Below are 16,896 nucleotides of genomic sequence, written 5' to 3'. Positions count from 1 at the left end.
CCGGTAAGAAAAAAGGTTGTGTAGAGCTTTATTTAATGTGTTTTAAAGAGGTTAGGTTTAAGTGAAGCTGTGAACAGGACCCAATTCCATATACTATCCTTATTTAACATTTAAAATGAGCTGACACCATGAAATAAGTAAAGAAAGATATGTTTTAATGTTAGCTGTTTGAGGACAAACCAGCTGAGAGCAGCTGGAGATGAGGCTTTACATGGAAATGAAAGAAATTCATGTTAAACATTCCAAACCGATCTGTTACAAAATGAATATATGTAACCCGACTGTGATTCAAGAGAGAAAACACTGAATTTGTCTGCATGAGCTGAGACACAAAAGGTGAATACAAATACTAGTGGATCAATACACTGATTTCACTCTGATTGGGACAGGTAACAGACAAAGTTCATGAAGAGGGAGGATAAAGGATGACATATCTATGACATTAAACTTAGGTTTAATGAATAAATAAGTTATAGTGTATAGCAGCAAATGTTTCCTTATTTAAATCACAACTTCCTTTTTGTTTAGGTTTAACAGGGGAAAGTTGCTCAACTTGAGCATGTAACATTTAGCACTGAGATATGGTAACATTGGCACATTTAAAATTCTAATGTTAGCATGCTAATGCTGTTGTGGCTACAGTTTGCATGTTTACATATTGACTACAAATGTATATTGACATGAGGTTCAGCATGTCATATTTACCGTTTAGCATTGGGACATGCTAGCATGAAGATGTAACAGTTAGCTCCATGATATGGAAACATTGGCAGGTTGAAATGCAGCTACAGCTGACATGTATAACATTAGTATTAAGTTATGTTTAATTTAATACTAAGTGTTTTAAATATAATAAGAACAGCAATGGACGATAACATGCTAGCAAATTGTTTCATACTTGACTTAGGTTTAATATGTCACGTGTTTGTTTGATGGCATTTCATCATGCTATCAAACAAAGACGTGTACAACATTGCTGCTAGTCTGGCTAAAAAATTAAAGTCTTATTTAAAGGCCTTTTTTAGTGCAGAAGCAGACAGGTAGAAAAGACATCCCCCATTCAATTTGGCACACTTACATATCAGTTTGACACTTTCTGGCTCAACAGCTGAACAGATGCTTGGAATGTGTAGAAAGATCTCTCTCTCTCTTCCTCTTCGATTTTGGATTGTCCTGAGACACTACAGAGCTTCATTCTTTTCTGGCATTTCACCAACAACACTGGGACGTTGAGATACATCTTCTTGTTTTCTGTCTTCATAGGAGTCAGATGAGGAGATGGATACAGTTTAATCTCTGTGTCATTCACAGAGATATATCCTGGACGTTTTAGTTTAGCAACAATACTTCATGGACCTAGGTCTAGTAGCTTCGCTGGTTGGCAAGTGAAAAAATACACCTTCAGGTAACTCTGAAGCGCTCTTATTAACATTTTGCATCTTTCTTTGATGGAACAGAAATGTAAAAAAAACTAAGGACTTTTTCAGGCACTTGTGTATTATTGAGCTACAAGTTGGACATATCAACGATTTGAGAGAGATAAAGAGCTATTGAAACCATCCTCTTGTTGGATTAGAATGATCCTTTAATTGAGAACTTCAGGAGGGTTTTCCCTGAGAGCTGGTGAGTCCCTCAGCAGAGGAAGAGGAGTAGCGTCCTTCATCTTCCTCCTTCTCCTCCTCGTCGCGTTTCTCTTTGGGTTCTTCCACCAGCACCTTCAGACGGCTCAGGTGATGAAGAGCTCTGAGGATGGAATTATCATATTGCCATTAACTCACACTCAAAATGAAATCCATGATATTGTTTGGACTGCATGCTAAGATGGGACTTTATATATAATAGCATACAGCTCCGGAAAAAAAATTAAGAGACCTGTCTGGATTTTTCTCGAATCTTCATCTCTACATAACTTATTGAAAATGCTCTTAATGACAAAATGTATTGGAATTTGGTAGAAATGTTGCCAGTAGTTTATATTATAAAACCAAAATGTTCATTCTACTCAAACATATGCCTATAAATAGTAAAACGAGAGACACTGAACATTTGGAGAGGTCCCGTAATTGTAGTTTATACAATTTTTAAAAAGTTTGTTCGAACCCATTTATGAGATTCTTCTTACAAAATGGGGTTTTACATACAACAACGCTGGCCTTTTCAAGAGTTTCTTAACAAAATCAGGGTCATTTTTAGGTGCATTTATGAAATAAAAGCAGATGACTATTTTGAAAAACAATGTAACACTTGTCTTTTTTTAGAAACAATTAGCAAACATTTATGGGCAAATATTTTTGAGCCAACAAACAGTTTTCAGGTGTAAAAGGTACTTTGTTTGTTAATTGGAGCGATATGCTCCAGCCTCAGCTAAATGTTGACATCAGAATGCTAACAACATGCTCACAACGACAAAGCTAGCATGGTAGAATGCTTGTCATCTTCACCATCTTAGTTTAGTGTGCTAGAAAGCTAACACCTGCTTATCATTACCACCAATCACAGTGAATTGAAACAGTGAGGTAAAGCTATGAACAACCGTGGCTTGATACAAACTGTTTGTGGTAGAAAAAATCATTAGTGTTCTTGTCTTGTTTGTATCTAATCCATCTATTAGTTGTTGAGATAGTTCAGTCTAGACCAAAATGGTACATACATTATTATTTCCTCCATAGCACCACTTCACTAGCATGATAAAATACGCTTAAGACAGGATTTGAGACCACACCCTACTACTATAGTGCTGGTATGTAAGGATCATCAAGTTCAAAAGGTGTCATTCAACTCTACACAGCAACCCTAATGGTAATCCTGATGTGCAACAGACATGACAGTTGAGATCTGTGTTCAGTGTCAGTTACCTCTGTAGAGACGGTCCACCAGGACAACTCTCCACCTCTGCTTCACTCTCAGGCTTCTGCAACACAAACACAAACTCTATTAGACACAGAGACATTCTCTACACAGTAACAATACAGAGCTACAGCACAGCTCAAGGTTGACAGCAGGGTCCTGAGGTGAGTTCAGGGACTCTGTGTGGAAGATGAATGGACGAAATAAAGCCCTTTTAGTGTTTGTCTAGCCTCAAAAGCTCCATTTTTCTCCATTGAAATTGAGGCTGGTGACTGTTCATACCTGTTCCACTGCAGTCTTCTCTGTGTGTGTGCTGCCAGTGAGTGTAGAGGCTGCTGAGGCCTGTTGCAGTCTCTGAAGCTGCGTCTCCACTGCCTGCAGTCTGAACAGCATCTGTTTCAGAGCCTCCACTGGACCTGGCTGCTTGAAAACCTCGCTTCCCTGGAGACCACTGACCCCAACCTGGGAGAGGCAATAGACATTTTTCATTTTTAGCTTGTTGCCTCGCACTTGGGTTCAAGACAAGGAGACAGAAACAGTTGGTTTGGCTGTGCGTACATTTTTGAAGAAGAAATGGGAAAGGTTCCCTCATCGATAATTAGCTTAGCACAAATACTGGTAGTCAATGGGTAGCATTGGCCTGCAGTCAAAAGACAGTGAGAAGATACACTTTACAACATCACTAAAAACTGTGGGACTTTGTGAATTTTATCATCCCTGATTCACATTTGCGTTTGACGCTTTAAGGCCAGGACACACCAGTCCGACACGTTCCGACTACCCAAAAACTGGAGTCGCCGTTTCAGGAAGCTCCAGTCTTTCCGTCGCGGCCCAAAAACACACCGAGACGACTGCTTATTTTCCGTACGTCCCGCGCTTGTAATGTCTCCACAACAGCAGGCGGCGCTAATCTGTATTGTGGCCCGAAAAAATACGAAAGCCGGAAATGATGGGACAGCTCTCTAGAGCATAAACATAGATAGAAATACGTATTTATATTTATGGACCATAAGAGCACAATTTTTAGCAGAGAGTGTCGAGCATGGTGTCGAGCAGTCAACAAGGGTTGATGCATGTGAGTACTCGCAAAACGAAACGAACAAACACATTAAAACGATGGCTAGCTGTTGTTAGCTGTTTGTGCTACCCGCCTCACTTCCGGGCTTCACTGATTCGCTAGCCCTCCACCAATCAAATTGCTCCAAATGAAAGACGGTCGGCCGCCGATTGAACATGTTCAATCGGCGGCCGATAGGCTCAAAACAAGCCCGACGACCTCTACGTCGGCCGACGTCACGGCACACACCAAACAGATTCGTCTTTTTTTTTGACGACGGCGATTATCGGGCTGGTGTGTCCTGGCCTTTAGGTGTGAACGCAGGGTAACACATACCTGATCTCCTCTGTCAGTCAGCGCCTCTGTTACGACCCCTTCTGCTGCTGCTGAGTCCCTGAGAGGTCATAACATAGCATCACAGGTTATTAACACGTCTAGTCATAATGCATGGCGTTCACTACAGGAAGTAAAGATGAGTCTTACAGAGTGACTGGACCACTGTGGGAAGACGCACAAGGCAGCAGCTCCTCCTCCATGTTGAGAAGTCGGACATCTTCATCAGTGGGAGTGACTACAACAACCATAACAGTTACCCAATAAGAACAGAGATTCACTGATAATGTTAAGGATATCTGACATGTGTAGTAAATTCAAGGTTCAATGATACTGTGATCTCATCCATCATCAATCTCAACAACAGTTTTCACATTTAGACACAAACTATACCTGAATCGAGCAAGATAACACAAGGCAAACAGCTTCCTTCCTGGGTTACAATAGGTTATCTGAGCTGTGTTTATGGTCATTCGAGGCTAACTGTGTCTGTTAGCTAACATTAGCTTTGCTGCTTACACGTAGCAGGAGAAACTGACCCAACAACCCTTGTGTCTTGGGTTCACCCCCCCCCCCCCACCTAACAACCCTTGTGTCTTGGGTCTGTTAGCTAACATTAGCTTTGCTGCTTACACGTAGCAGGAGAAACTGACCTACCAACCCTTGTGTCTTGGGTTCACCCCCCCACCTAACAACCCTTGTGTCTTGGGTTCACCCCCCCCCACCTAGCAACCCTTGTGTCTTGGGTTCACCCCCCCCCCCCCCACCTAACAACCCTTGTGTCTTGGGTTCACCCCCCCCCACCTAGCAACCCTTGTGTCTTGGGTTCACCCCCCCCCCCCACCTAACAACCCTTGTGTCTTGGGTTCACCCCCCCCCCACCTAACAACCCTTGTGTCTTGGGTTCAACCCCCCCCCCCTCCCCCCCCCGTGGTCTCACCTGGATCTGCAACACTGTCTGCTCCTCCAACAATCTGAGACAGAGAGTTCAACAAGCGATCTGCCTTCTGGATCAGGGACTCTATCCTGTTGTCTGACAGGAGGAGAAACATAAATCAGGGATCCCTCACACAAAATACTTTCGTTTAAAGGCCAGGACACACCAGTCCGACTACCCGAAAATGGTGACTGCCGATTCAGGGAGCTCCAGTCTTCCCGTCGCGGCCGAAAAAGTGCAAAGAACACACCAAACCGACTGTTGCCTTTCCTTACGCTCTGCGCTTGCGCGGCACTTAATGTCTCCATAACAGCAGGCGGCACTAATCTGTATTGTGGCCTGAAAAAATACGGAAGCCGGAAATGATGGGACGGCTCTCTAGACCATAAACATAGATAGAAATACGTATTTATATTTATGGACCATAAAGAGCACCATTTTTAGCAAAGAGTGTCGAGCATGGTGTCGAGCAGTCAACAAGGGTTGATGCATGTGAGTACTCGCTGAACGAAACAAACAAACACATTAAAACGATGGCTAACTGTTGTTAGCTGTTTGTGCTACCCGCCTCACTTCCGGGCTTCACTGATTCGCTAGCCCTCCACAAATCAAATTGCTCAAACTGAAAGACTGCCCGCCGCCGATTGAACATGTTCAATCGGCTCAAAAGAAGCCCGACAACATCAACTACGACCGATTTCACGGCACACACCAAACAGATTCGTGTCTCCGTCCCCTCGAAACTTTACGACGGCGATTATCGGGCCTGTGTGTCCTGGCCTTAAGACCCTATCTCACAGGGCTGCGACTGTTTGCGACAAGTTGGAGACACAAAATTGTGAGAAAATATGCGAATTAGCGACAATTTCTATTTGCAGTCTCACTGAGTTGGTTTCTCACGACACGTTTGCGAATGTCCTGGCCAACACTTTCTGGGAGCTCGCATTTATGTCTCGCGAACGTCTGGCGAGCGTCGCACGAACGGAATGGCAGTCTCATTTTTGTCTCAAATCAGTCGCAATTTAGTTTCATATTTCGGCAAACCCTCGCAAAGTTGTCTCACACTTCTTGCACTTTCTGACTCGCGGAGACTAAATTGAGAAGGGTGTGCGACGCGTTCGAGACACCTGCGACCACTCTGAGACTATTTTGAGAGTAGATTTGTCGCACACATTTTTTGAACATGTTCAAAATTCAAGCGACAGGACTGCGACTCATGCGAGGAAATTGAGACCCCAGCGAACGTTTCAAGACAGTTTAGAGACTCCCTCTCGAATGCAGTCTCCAACTTGTCGCAGCCCAGTGAGATAGGGGCTTTAGTTTGGACATCGGCAAGTTTTATCTTTACCTCTGAAGAGAGTGTCCATGGTGTCGGAGCTTTTTTTCTCTGCAGCGAGTAGAGAAATCTGTTCAGCAAACTGCAGCCTCAGATCCCTAAGAGTCTGCTGGCTGTCAACCTGATCTCACACACACACACACACACACACACACACACACACACACACACACACACACACACACACACACACACACACACACACACACACACACACACACACACACACACACACACACACACACACACACACACACACACACACACACACACACACACACACACACACACACACACACACACACACACACACACACACACACACACACACACACACACACACACACTTAAAATGGGAGTTCTTGTTCTTCATTCTGGTTCCTCTGGGTGGTAGGATGGCCTACAGGAAAAAGGGGGCTGACTAGTAACCACAAGGTCGCTGGTTCGATCCCCGGCACAGGACAGGAGGGTGTTATTTGTAAAACTAGTGGTGGCTGGTATTACATCTACGGTGCCCCCCATCTCTACCATTGTGTCCTTGAGCACTTAACCCCCAAACTGCTCCAGGGGCGCCGTATTGGCTGACACTGCGCTCTGACCCCCTCTGAAGTGTGGTAACTTGAGAGAGGATGTGCGAAGAATTAATTTCGATATATACCTTGTGTAAATTGACAAATAGAGAAACTCATTCTTAAGACCACCCTGCCATCCCTTTCAGGTCAGCTTCAGTTTGTCAGACACCATGGGCTTCTGACTGATCAAACAATAGGTTCCAGTGGAGTGTGAGTTGGTTCCCTCACCGGGGGAGGTGGTGTGTGGTCTGGATCCTCGTCCTCCAGCTCTGCTACCCAGGACGGAGCTCCGCTTCTCACATCGCCTGGTAAAGGAACACCTGGAAGAGCAACATAGAACTTCACCAACAATCATAACTACTGTTTGATGCTAATAATAATATTACCCAGCATATGTATTACTATTATTACCATGGTAAAAGAATGAATATGGGTTATGACAAAACAAATTGTTTAAAAGTTTACATTATGATTTATAATAATGGTATACTTTGCATTAGATTGTTCCTAGTAAGGGTGCTTTCAGCAGTGGAAACACAAGCCAGATCTAGGGTTAGGGTGACCTGACGAACCGAGCCGTGCCAAAAGGAACTGTGCTGCTCAGTGGAAACGAGGCATTTAGAACAGATACACTCACTGTTTATCCTTTCCTTACAGATTTGGGGTTTGGAAGCATTTAAAGACAGACAGACACCACCCTCTCAACACTTTAAATGCAGGGTATCTCTCTATATTTAATGACGGGTTTAGTGTTTCATGATGGTTGAAATTGCTGCAGGGGCTTTTCCATAGTGAGAGGTGCAGTCACCGAAAACTGTGAATATGGTTATATCTAACACTTTGAATTTAAGCTTAAACGACTCAAAATGTAATTTATCATTGTTTATTTGTACTTTTTTGCACATACATTAAGCATAAAGCAAGGGATCTCCACAGCATATTTTAGGCATGGTGGCCACCAGTTTAGCCTACTGTAAATATCAGGATCTTTGGTGTCAAGAATGCATGAAACTCTACCGTGTCTCTGTTGGAAAAGGATACATACCATTTACTTGTTATATTATGAAAATATTAAATGTCTTTTCATCGTCCAAAACATGAAAAATACAGTGATTTAAACTTAGGTCTAATCGCCCACCCCCTCCAAAGATACTTGCCACCATGCCTAACCACTTTTATGGGGGAAACCCTGATAAAGGATACCGTAGTGTTATGTGGGTTAAGTAGCATGCAGTATGTGTAGTAATGAGAGGCCTGAACTGTGTGTTGTACCGTGGTGGTCCCACAGCTCTGACTCTGTGTCAGTGGGCGGCTCACTGAGGTCACAGCGCTGGACCCAGGCTGGGTACGCGAGGTCGGGCACGCTGCTGATCCCAGAACAGTTCATGTTTGACTTGTTGCTGGTGAGCCAGTGAGGGAGGTGGAGAGACATGGAGGGCTCTGCTGCTCTGTGGGCAGTCTGAGGGGAGACAGAAAGAGGGGACAGTGAGATTTAAGGCCGGACAGCGGACTAACAAATAGATAGAAATTTTGTTATTCTTCCTTTTAAGTCTTAAATATATTAGACATTTTCCTGTCCAAAAAACATAAAAAACCAAACATTGGGAATGATTTTTACCATTCAACTCTCTGTTTGTTCACTGGCAGAGAGTGCCAGTAAACTCTCTTCTAAATGGATTAACAGTTGTAGGATACAAGAAAAGTTTCTCCGACGATTACGGAGCGACTGAGAGAGACCTGTGTTATGAGACTTATGTTATAGCCTACTTCTTTCACTAGTAAGGAAATGCTTAATCTTTTGGCAAATCAGCACCACGTTATTATGAATTGCTGGGGACTATACGTGGCACGGCCGACAACCGAGACAAACAGTGGGCGACAAGGACTTCTTTTAATGGTAGGACTTTTTTGTTTATTGTAAAATTCTGACTTTATTTTTGTATAATTACGACTATATTCTAGTCATTTTATTTATTTATTTATTTATTTATGACCATGGCCCTAATACTCAAATCATAGTTTTGTACTCACTGCATACTAAATATTCTTCTTCTTAGTAAAACAGATGTCAGAAAGTCAGATACTGGTAATAACCAAACATGTACTTAGTGACAATTGCCTTTGCAGGGCAGCATAGTCCTCACCCTGTACCGACTGTGTGAGGAGATGTCAACGTCTGGTTTCAACATGGCCGCCCCTGGTCCTCCTCTGCAGCAGGAGAGGTGCAGAGAGAGCAATACAATGTCAAACATGACCTTCAACAAGACAGAACAGAGATCCATCAGACAAACACACACACAGGCATGAACCTGGAGCTCCTGGGCGTCCTGGTTGGATGGTGCTGGTGGTTTTGGTGGTTTAGTGGTGGGACTGCGTGGCTGACCCTGGGTCTGTGTGATGCTTTGAAGGAGGGGCAGAGCTGGGGGGGTTCAGACTGAGGCAGCAGGCCTGGAAACCACAAACAGAAAACACTGAAAAAGAAGATGCTTAACAAATATAAGACCTTAAGAACAGCCCACCTTAAGGCCATGTTACTTAGGTTTCATTTTCGCTTCAGGCCACATTTCCGCCCGTGAATGGCACGGGCATCGATTAAAACGTGAATCTTTCTGTTTGAGAGATGCGTGGGTAAAAGTCTCTCTCTCTCTCTCTCTGTCTGTCTGTCTCTTTCTCTCTCTTCATTGAACACTGCCTCCGATACCGTTGGCTTGAAAACTATTGCCATTTGTCTGTTTTGATAGTATTTTTCAAATTGAGTGACACATCATTAAAACAACAATTAAGATATAATCATAGGATATACAGGTCCTTCTCATATAATTAGCATATTGTGATAAAGTTGATTATTTTCCATAATGTAATGATAATAATTGAACTTTCATATATTTTAGATTCATTGCACACCAACTGAAATATTTCAGGTCTTTTGTTGTTTTAATACTGATGATTTTGGCATACAGCTCATGAAAACCCCAAATTCCTATCTCAAAAAATTAGCATATCATGAAAAGGTACTCTAAACAAGCTCTTAACCTAATCATCTGAATCAACTAATTAACTCTAAACACCTGCAAAAGATTCCTGAGGCTTTTAAAAACTCCCAGCCTGGTTCATTACTCAAAACCGCAATCATGGGTAAGACTGCCGACCTGACTGCTGTCCAGAAGGCCATCATTGACACCCTCAAGCAAGAGGGTAAGACACAGAAAGAAATTTCTCAGCGAATAGGCTGTTCCCAGAGTGCTGTATCAAGGCACCTCAGTGGGAAGTCTGTGGGAAGGAAAAAGTGTGGCAGAAAACGCTGCACAACCAGAAGAGGTGACCGGACCCTGAGGAGGATTGTGGAGAAGGGCCGATTCCAGACATTGGGGGACCTGCGGAAGCAGTGGACTGAGTCTGGAGTAGAAATATCCAGAGCCACCGTGCACAGGCGTGTGCAGGAAATGGGCTACAGGTGCCGCATTCCCCAGGTCAAGCCACTTTTGAACCAGAAACAGTGGCAGAAGCGCCTGACCTGGGCTACAGAGAAGCAGCACTGGACTGTTGCTCAGTGGTCCAAAGTACTTTTTTCGGATGAAAGCAAATTTTGCATGTCATTCGGAAATCAAGGTGCCAGAGTCTGGAGGAAGACTGGGGAGAAGGAAATGCCAAAATGCCTGAAGTCCAGTGTCAAGTACCCACAGTCAGTGATGGTCTGGGGTGCCATGTCAGCTGCTGGTGTTGGTCCACTGTGTTTTATCAAAGGCAGGGTCAATGCAGCTAGCTATCAGGAGATTTTGGAGCACTTCATGCTTCCATCTGCTGAAAAGTTTTATGGAGATGAAGATTTAATTTTTCAAAAAGACCTGGCACCTGCTCACAGTGCCAAAACCACTGGTAAATGGTTTACTGACCATGGTATTACTGTGCTCAATTGGCCTGCCAACTCTCCTGACCTGAACCCCATAGAGAATCTGTGGGATATTGTGAAGAGGAAGTTGAGAGACACCAGACCCAACACTGTGGATGAGCTTAAGGCCGCTATCGAAGCATCCTGGGCCTCCATAACACCTCAGCAGTGCCACAGGCTGATTGCCTCCATGCCACGCCGCATTGAAGCAGTCATTTCTGCGAAAGGATTCCCGACCAAGTATTGAGTGCATAACTGAACATAATTATTTGAAGGTTGACTTTTTTGTATTAAAAACACTTTTCTTTTATTGGTTGGATGAAATATGCTAATTTTTTGAGATAGGGATTTTTGTTTTTTCTTAATTTTTTTGCCAAAATCATCAATATTAAAACAATAAAAGGCTTGAACTACTTCAGTTGTGTGTAATGAATCTAAAATATATGAAAGTCTAATGTTTATCAGTACATTACAGAAAATATTGAACTTTATCACAATATGCTAATTATATGAGAAGGACCTATAAATGGCACACCCCAACCTAACTGGAACTGATCAAAATGTTGTAATTGTTAAGGTGGTGATGCGTTTACAGACCTTGGATGTAGGCGGAGGTGTGTGTGACAGGCATGGAGCCGTCACAGGGCATGGACAGCAGCTCGTTGGTCGTCATGGAGAGTCTGTCCCGGTTGCTACGGTGATGGAGGGAGCTGACGGGAAGGTTCAGGAAGTCCAGTTCCCTGTCAGTCAAACTCTCCCTAAGAACTATGGGTAAAATCAAGAAAAACAATAAGACACTGTTTGAGACTGTGGACTACATCAAAACAGACTTGATTGTTTAAAGATCTCCTATTACAGTATACTACTTTACTGGTCTTAATTTCTTGTTAAAAACTGCCATAGAGCAACCTGACACGAATCACATCACAAAAAACTATGTAGATTTTCGGGAAACGCTTCCTCTCATCTGGGCGATTCAGCATGCTCTGTCAACCTGCGCTTCGGCCATCTCAGTGCATGGCGGTGACCTACCATCTTTATTTCTGAGCATGCTCAGTGCGGAGCAGCTGGGCGTGGAGGACGCACTGTGAGGCAGGACCAGGTTTTGTGTCATCATCTCGCTGCTCTGACGACTCCGTTCAAAGTCTGTGATGTAAGCGTCCAACGCCGCCGAGGCAGATTCATAGCTCTGAAAATCAATCAATTAAGAAACATGGGTTATATGTTATGGGAGCCCAGCAACTTCAAAATCAGTTACGCCAGCAGTTTGTCTTAATTCTATATCACAGACGTTTGAAAGGTTAAGTAGTTAGGTATAGTATAAAAAAGAAAAGTCTATATTTGTACATGTACAATGAAATTAGATTAATTATAAAAAAGGGTCAAATGGGCCAGTATGGTGCACCGAGAGCCCCGTAGAAACTGTAAAAAGTGTTCATGAATGCTTTAAGGTCGTTTGTGTTGGATGAATAGGAGAACTAGTGTGAGCACATCTTTTTATTTTTAGTTTTTTTTACTTGTATGGCTGATCATGATAAGTGGAAAAAGTCCTATCTAGATAAAGGAAAGCCCTCCTTCAGGGATGAGCACTTACCATCCCTTTTTACTAGTAGGCCTATTGCTATTATTTATTACATACACAGATGTCAAAATTGGAATAATCCTAACAGGACAGAGGTTAAAGCTATAGTGTGTTACATTCTCCGTTTGCCCTCATGAGGAAGTCTGTTTGTTCCCATCCGAACGAGTAAAAAAACAGTGGACTTGTCTGTGTTCCTGTCTCTCTTGATGTGTTCTGTTCTAAATTAATGCGGCGAGCTCCGGCATCCGGCAAAATTTAGGTTGTGCGTATTTGTTGCAGCGGGCACCGGACGGCCGGAGCTGCAACGGAGCAGACAGACAGCACAGCAGAACTAGTGGAAGTCAACACACTGACTAAAGAGAAACCTCTCAGCTCAGCTGCCCTGGCAGAGCGGAGAAGGACCATAGAGGAATCTGTTCGATTCAGCCTATAGGCTTAATCAACTTTATGTCAACACGTTTGGAGACGGCTTGAATGTAACCAACATTCAATATGGAAAGTTATGCACTATAGGTTTAAAGAGGGGCAAATTTCCCCCATGGATCCCATTTCCTAGTCTAGAAACAGAGCCCTATTATTAACAGTAGTAGCATAATACACCTTGTCTCTGTATCTGAAGGTGGTGTTGTGTTCAGGGGCCTGCAGCCTGCTCCTCAGGTGACCAGAGCTGGATAACAGGGAGGTGACCGTGGACTCTGGAGACAGACACTCACCCACCATGCTGATGGACTCCATGCTGCTAAAAACAACAGGTACATACTTAGGTTAGACATCACTCAATCACAAATGAAAAAAGACCAGTGAGTGTGATGCTGGAGAGTAGTCTACACTGTTCACAGTGGAGAGGAATGTGTGTTTGAAACCCAAATCAATGGATATTCTATGTTTCTGATAAGACACAGGTTTCAGATAACTGTCAAAATATTTGATCCTATGACTGACATTCCAGATACAGAGACACTGAGAGCTACCAGTGAAACGCATTTGTCAGATGCTCTCATCACTGATGGTCCCTTACTGTAACACTGAATGTTAACGTAGCTAATCATGAAACGACAACCGTGTGTTTTGAAGTTATTTCGGCCCGTATGCTTGTCTTGTCGGTCCCGTGCTCAAGAACTATCGTTAGTTGGCTGTAGCCTAGCAAACAACTGAGCTAACTAGCTAAACAAACAACACAAAGTAAACAAGACAGTAATAAAAGGCCCACCAGATTCCATAATGACTCAGTATTGTTACGTAACGGTAGGTTAGTATAGCCTGTATATACAACACTGTCTCAACTCCACTGACTTAACATACAGCAGCCTACTGACAATATATCAAAAGTTTGTCAATGACGTTAAAATTCAATAACATAAGCCGGCTAAAAACAAGGAATTCAACCCCAAATGGTCCAACTCAAAACGTGTCATTCTGTATCAAGCGAAAACACGACACTTACATGTTTATTTTTCAATATATTCCTTGTGCAAATCTCTGCGTTGAAACTGTTGATGACAACTGAAAATTCAAGGCTCCCGGGTAAAGCTAACTCCCAGTTAGCTGGTCTGGAATCAGTGTTGTAGCCCAGAATGGTGTCGCGACTCGTGAGAGTCGTTACGAGCAAACACCATTGAAAACAACTGGTAATAGACAATTATATAAAGCTTTAGAGCAGTATAAAATGCTTAAAACATGTTAAAGACTTACATCGGAGTAAAACTTTACCAACCTGCTCTAACTCTATAGTACCGCCCAGGCGCTCAGAGGCGTTGTTAGGATCTTGAAACATCGGGGGCTTAGCCCAGGGCAAAAAAGTCATCTAGGGAGGAGAACCTTACCCCCCCCCCCACCCCAGGAGAAAATGTTGCACCTCAGTTAGGTAAATACAGCCACATTATTGTTTATCTATGAATGTAGGCTATTTATAGTTTTTTTGAATTTGCTTTAAAAAATGTAGTCTAATATGCCTCTTTACAGCATTTAACCAACCCAGTCAACACACACACACACACACACACACACACACACACACACACACACACACACACACACACACACACACACACACACACACACTAGGTCGTACATTTAATTTCAACATTGTGGTGACACATTATCAGCGGAGGTTCGGGGGGTAGCCTACTCCCTCAGAAAAAAATTGAGCTTCACTTCATTCTGTGCCTTCCGGTGAATTTTCCATGGTAATTTGCATTACGAAACCTTCACACTTGTGATGGTCCATATAATTCTACATACCGTACACTGTATAGGCTACTGAGGTGCAGATATAGATTCTAAATAATAATAATAATAATAATAATAATAATAATAATAATAATAATAATAATAATAATAATAATAATAATAATAATAACCCTGTTAACTGATTTCTACTTGTTACAAACTTTTAAGTCTCTTAAAAATGGACATCCACTTCATTTTTTGAGAGAGTCAAAAAGATGAAGCCGTCCTCTTTCTCGGATGAAGAGCAACATTGCTACCTGGGAGAAGTGAGTTGCTGTAAATCTGAATGGTGCACTTTTCATATTTATGTTATATTGTATAATGTTGTGTTTCTCTGAGCTGCTTCAAACTGTTCTCTGTTGAATCTGTGTTGCAGAAAATGATGCTGAGGCAGTTTCTCCTCATGAAGCAGCAGGATCAAGTTCCTGACCATTTATCGGTCAGAGATATGAAGACCTGGTTGCTTTCAGGGAGAACCTTCCTGGAGGAGTGAGTAAAGAACATTGAACATTGATTTTACTGATTCACTGATGGAAAACTGACAAGAGCCTTTATACAAATGAGTGAAAGTTGTGCAGGTTAAATAACACAGTGTCTTTTTATTTCAGGAATCATTTGACAGGACAGATACATCACCTGTTCAAGGCTGAACTGGTAAGTCATATATCTTCTTTTTTTAAATTGTATTTAATATCCAATAGTTATTGGTATTACAGTAGTAACAACTATTGTTCCTGGGGTCCACACAAAATATTAAACAAAACAAGTCATTCAACATAACATAACATTGTCAATTAAACAAAAGACATGGTAAGAAATATTTAGTTTGACTGTTACATACACTGTGACATTTCCTTCTTAACACATGCTTGAGCTGCGAACAATGGATACAATGGCCCTCATTTACTAACATTAAATTGTTACCACACGTACAAACGTTTCACGCACAAATCGGCGATTTATCAATATTTTCGTACCTGAATTTCTTCGTATTCTGAGAACAAATTTAAACTTCCTCAGACCATGCGTAAGCACAAATTATACATGTTTGACTGTCTTACAAAAAATGTAATACACACTTTTTAACTAAATGCATAGCTTATTAAAACCACATTCATTTAAAACTTATATAATATGCTTTAACTGTTCATTTAATAATGCATGCCAAATGTATTGAATAACCATGAAATTGCTGCTATCTGATCTTCCTAAATGATTGTATTACGATTTGTCATAATTAAAATATTCAAATAAAAGCTGAATTCCAGTCCAAAATTGCATTGCAGCATTATTAGAGTTTCCACATTAAAATATAACAGTTTAGTTTAGGTTTTTTATTGTTTGCATTTCTGTTTTCTTTTAAAAAAAAATTAAGTTTACTGATTTCATTATGGTTGTTCATTATAAAAATAAGTAGGCCTATAAAAAAAAAATATGACTTGCATTGAAATGTTGACTGTACACAACATTATCTTCATGTTGATACTAACTTAAGAGTGATTTTGACAGGCCTGGACCACAGCGAGGCACTTTTGTCTCGCTCAGATGGAGCAAGAGCTCATGGAGGAACTGGAAAAAGAAAGGCAGCTTTCACAGCTGCTCAGAAAGAAGGTCACATTGGAGGGCCTTCAGATGTTTCTCTCCATCTTCCGCCGAAGAGCAGAGGAGGACGTAAACACCTTCCTTGCAACTCTGCACAGGAAACTACTGAGGATGTTTGGTGGAATTGCGATCAACGACAGCCCATTCTCTGTAGGGGACGCCAAACCAGCAGAGCTCTCGGAGCTGGAGCAGAGGGCTGCTCTCCTGGTGCCAGCGATGTTGGACACAGCCATCAAGTTCCTATTGTAGGAACCAGAGGGGGAAAAACAGACCGAATTTGCCAGCACCGAGATCTGCAATCTTTTGATGGACTCAGTAGCTCCCTGCCTATCTTTATCCATTTCAGACAACCTTATGTTTGGGGTCTGCAGTGTCCAAGCCCGATCCCTGTTTCAAAACATATTCAGTAGGTTTGACGGGGTCTCGAAGTCCTTCCATGGATGGATTACGACGAAAGTCTTTTCTCTGCCAGAGAGGGCGACATGTTTGCCATCCAAAACATGGACCACTCA

General features: G+C 42.4%; 1 protein-coding gene across 2 annotated transcripts; it reads right to left on the bottom strand.

Moving 5' to 3' along the window:
• Positions 1-138: 138 nt before the first annotated feature.
• cUnh18orf54 (chromosome Un C18orf54 homolog) lies at positions 139-14,197 on the bottom strand. Of its 2 annotated transcripts, none has more exons than XM_080046688.1 (15): positions 13,998-14,197; positions 13,154-13,292; positions 12,004-12,160; positions 11,569-11,736; positions 9,392-9,530; positions 9,227-9,290; positions 8,355-8,541; positions 7,311-7,402; positions 6,523-6,631; positions 5,178-5,270; positions 4,388-4,475; positions 4,241-4,298; positions 3,130-3,309; positions 2,856-2,911; positions 139-1,743 (listed from the first exon to the last, which is right to left on the bottom strand). In XM_080046688.1, exons 2-15 carry the CDS (start codon positions 13,286-13,288, stop codon positions 1,599-1,601), a joined length of 1,671 nt encoding a protein of 556 aa, XP_079902814.1. In that variant the 5' UTR covers positions 13,289-13,292; positions 13,998-14,197; the 3' UTR covers positions 139-1,598. The 2 variants fall into 2 exon arrangements, with proteins under 2 accessions (XP_079902814.1, XP_079902815.1); XM_080046689.1 differs by having other exon boundaries at positions 13,154-13,289.
• Between the last annotated feature and the right edge of the window lie 2,699 nt (positions 14,198-16,896).

Source organism: Ammodytes marinus, assembly GCF_949987685.1.
Source record: "Ammodytes marinus genome assembly, chromosome: 18".
Taxonomy (NCBI): domain Eukaryota; kingdom Metazoa; phylum Chordata; class Actinopteri; order Uranoscopiformes; family Ammodytidae; genus Ammodytes; species Ammodytes marinus.
This window is presented reverse-complemented; position numbering and strand designations above follow the sequence as displayed.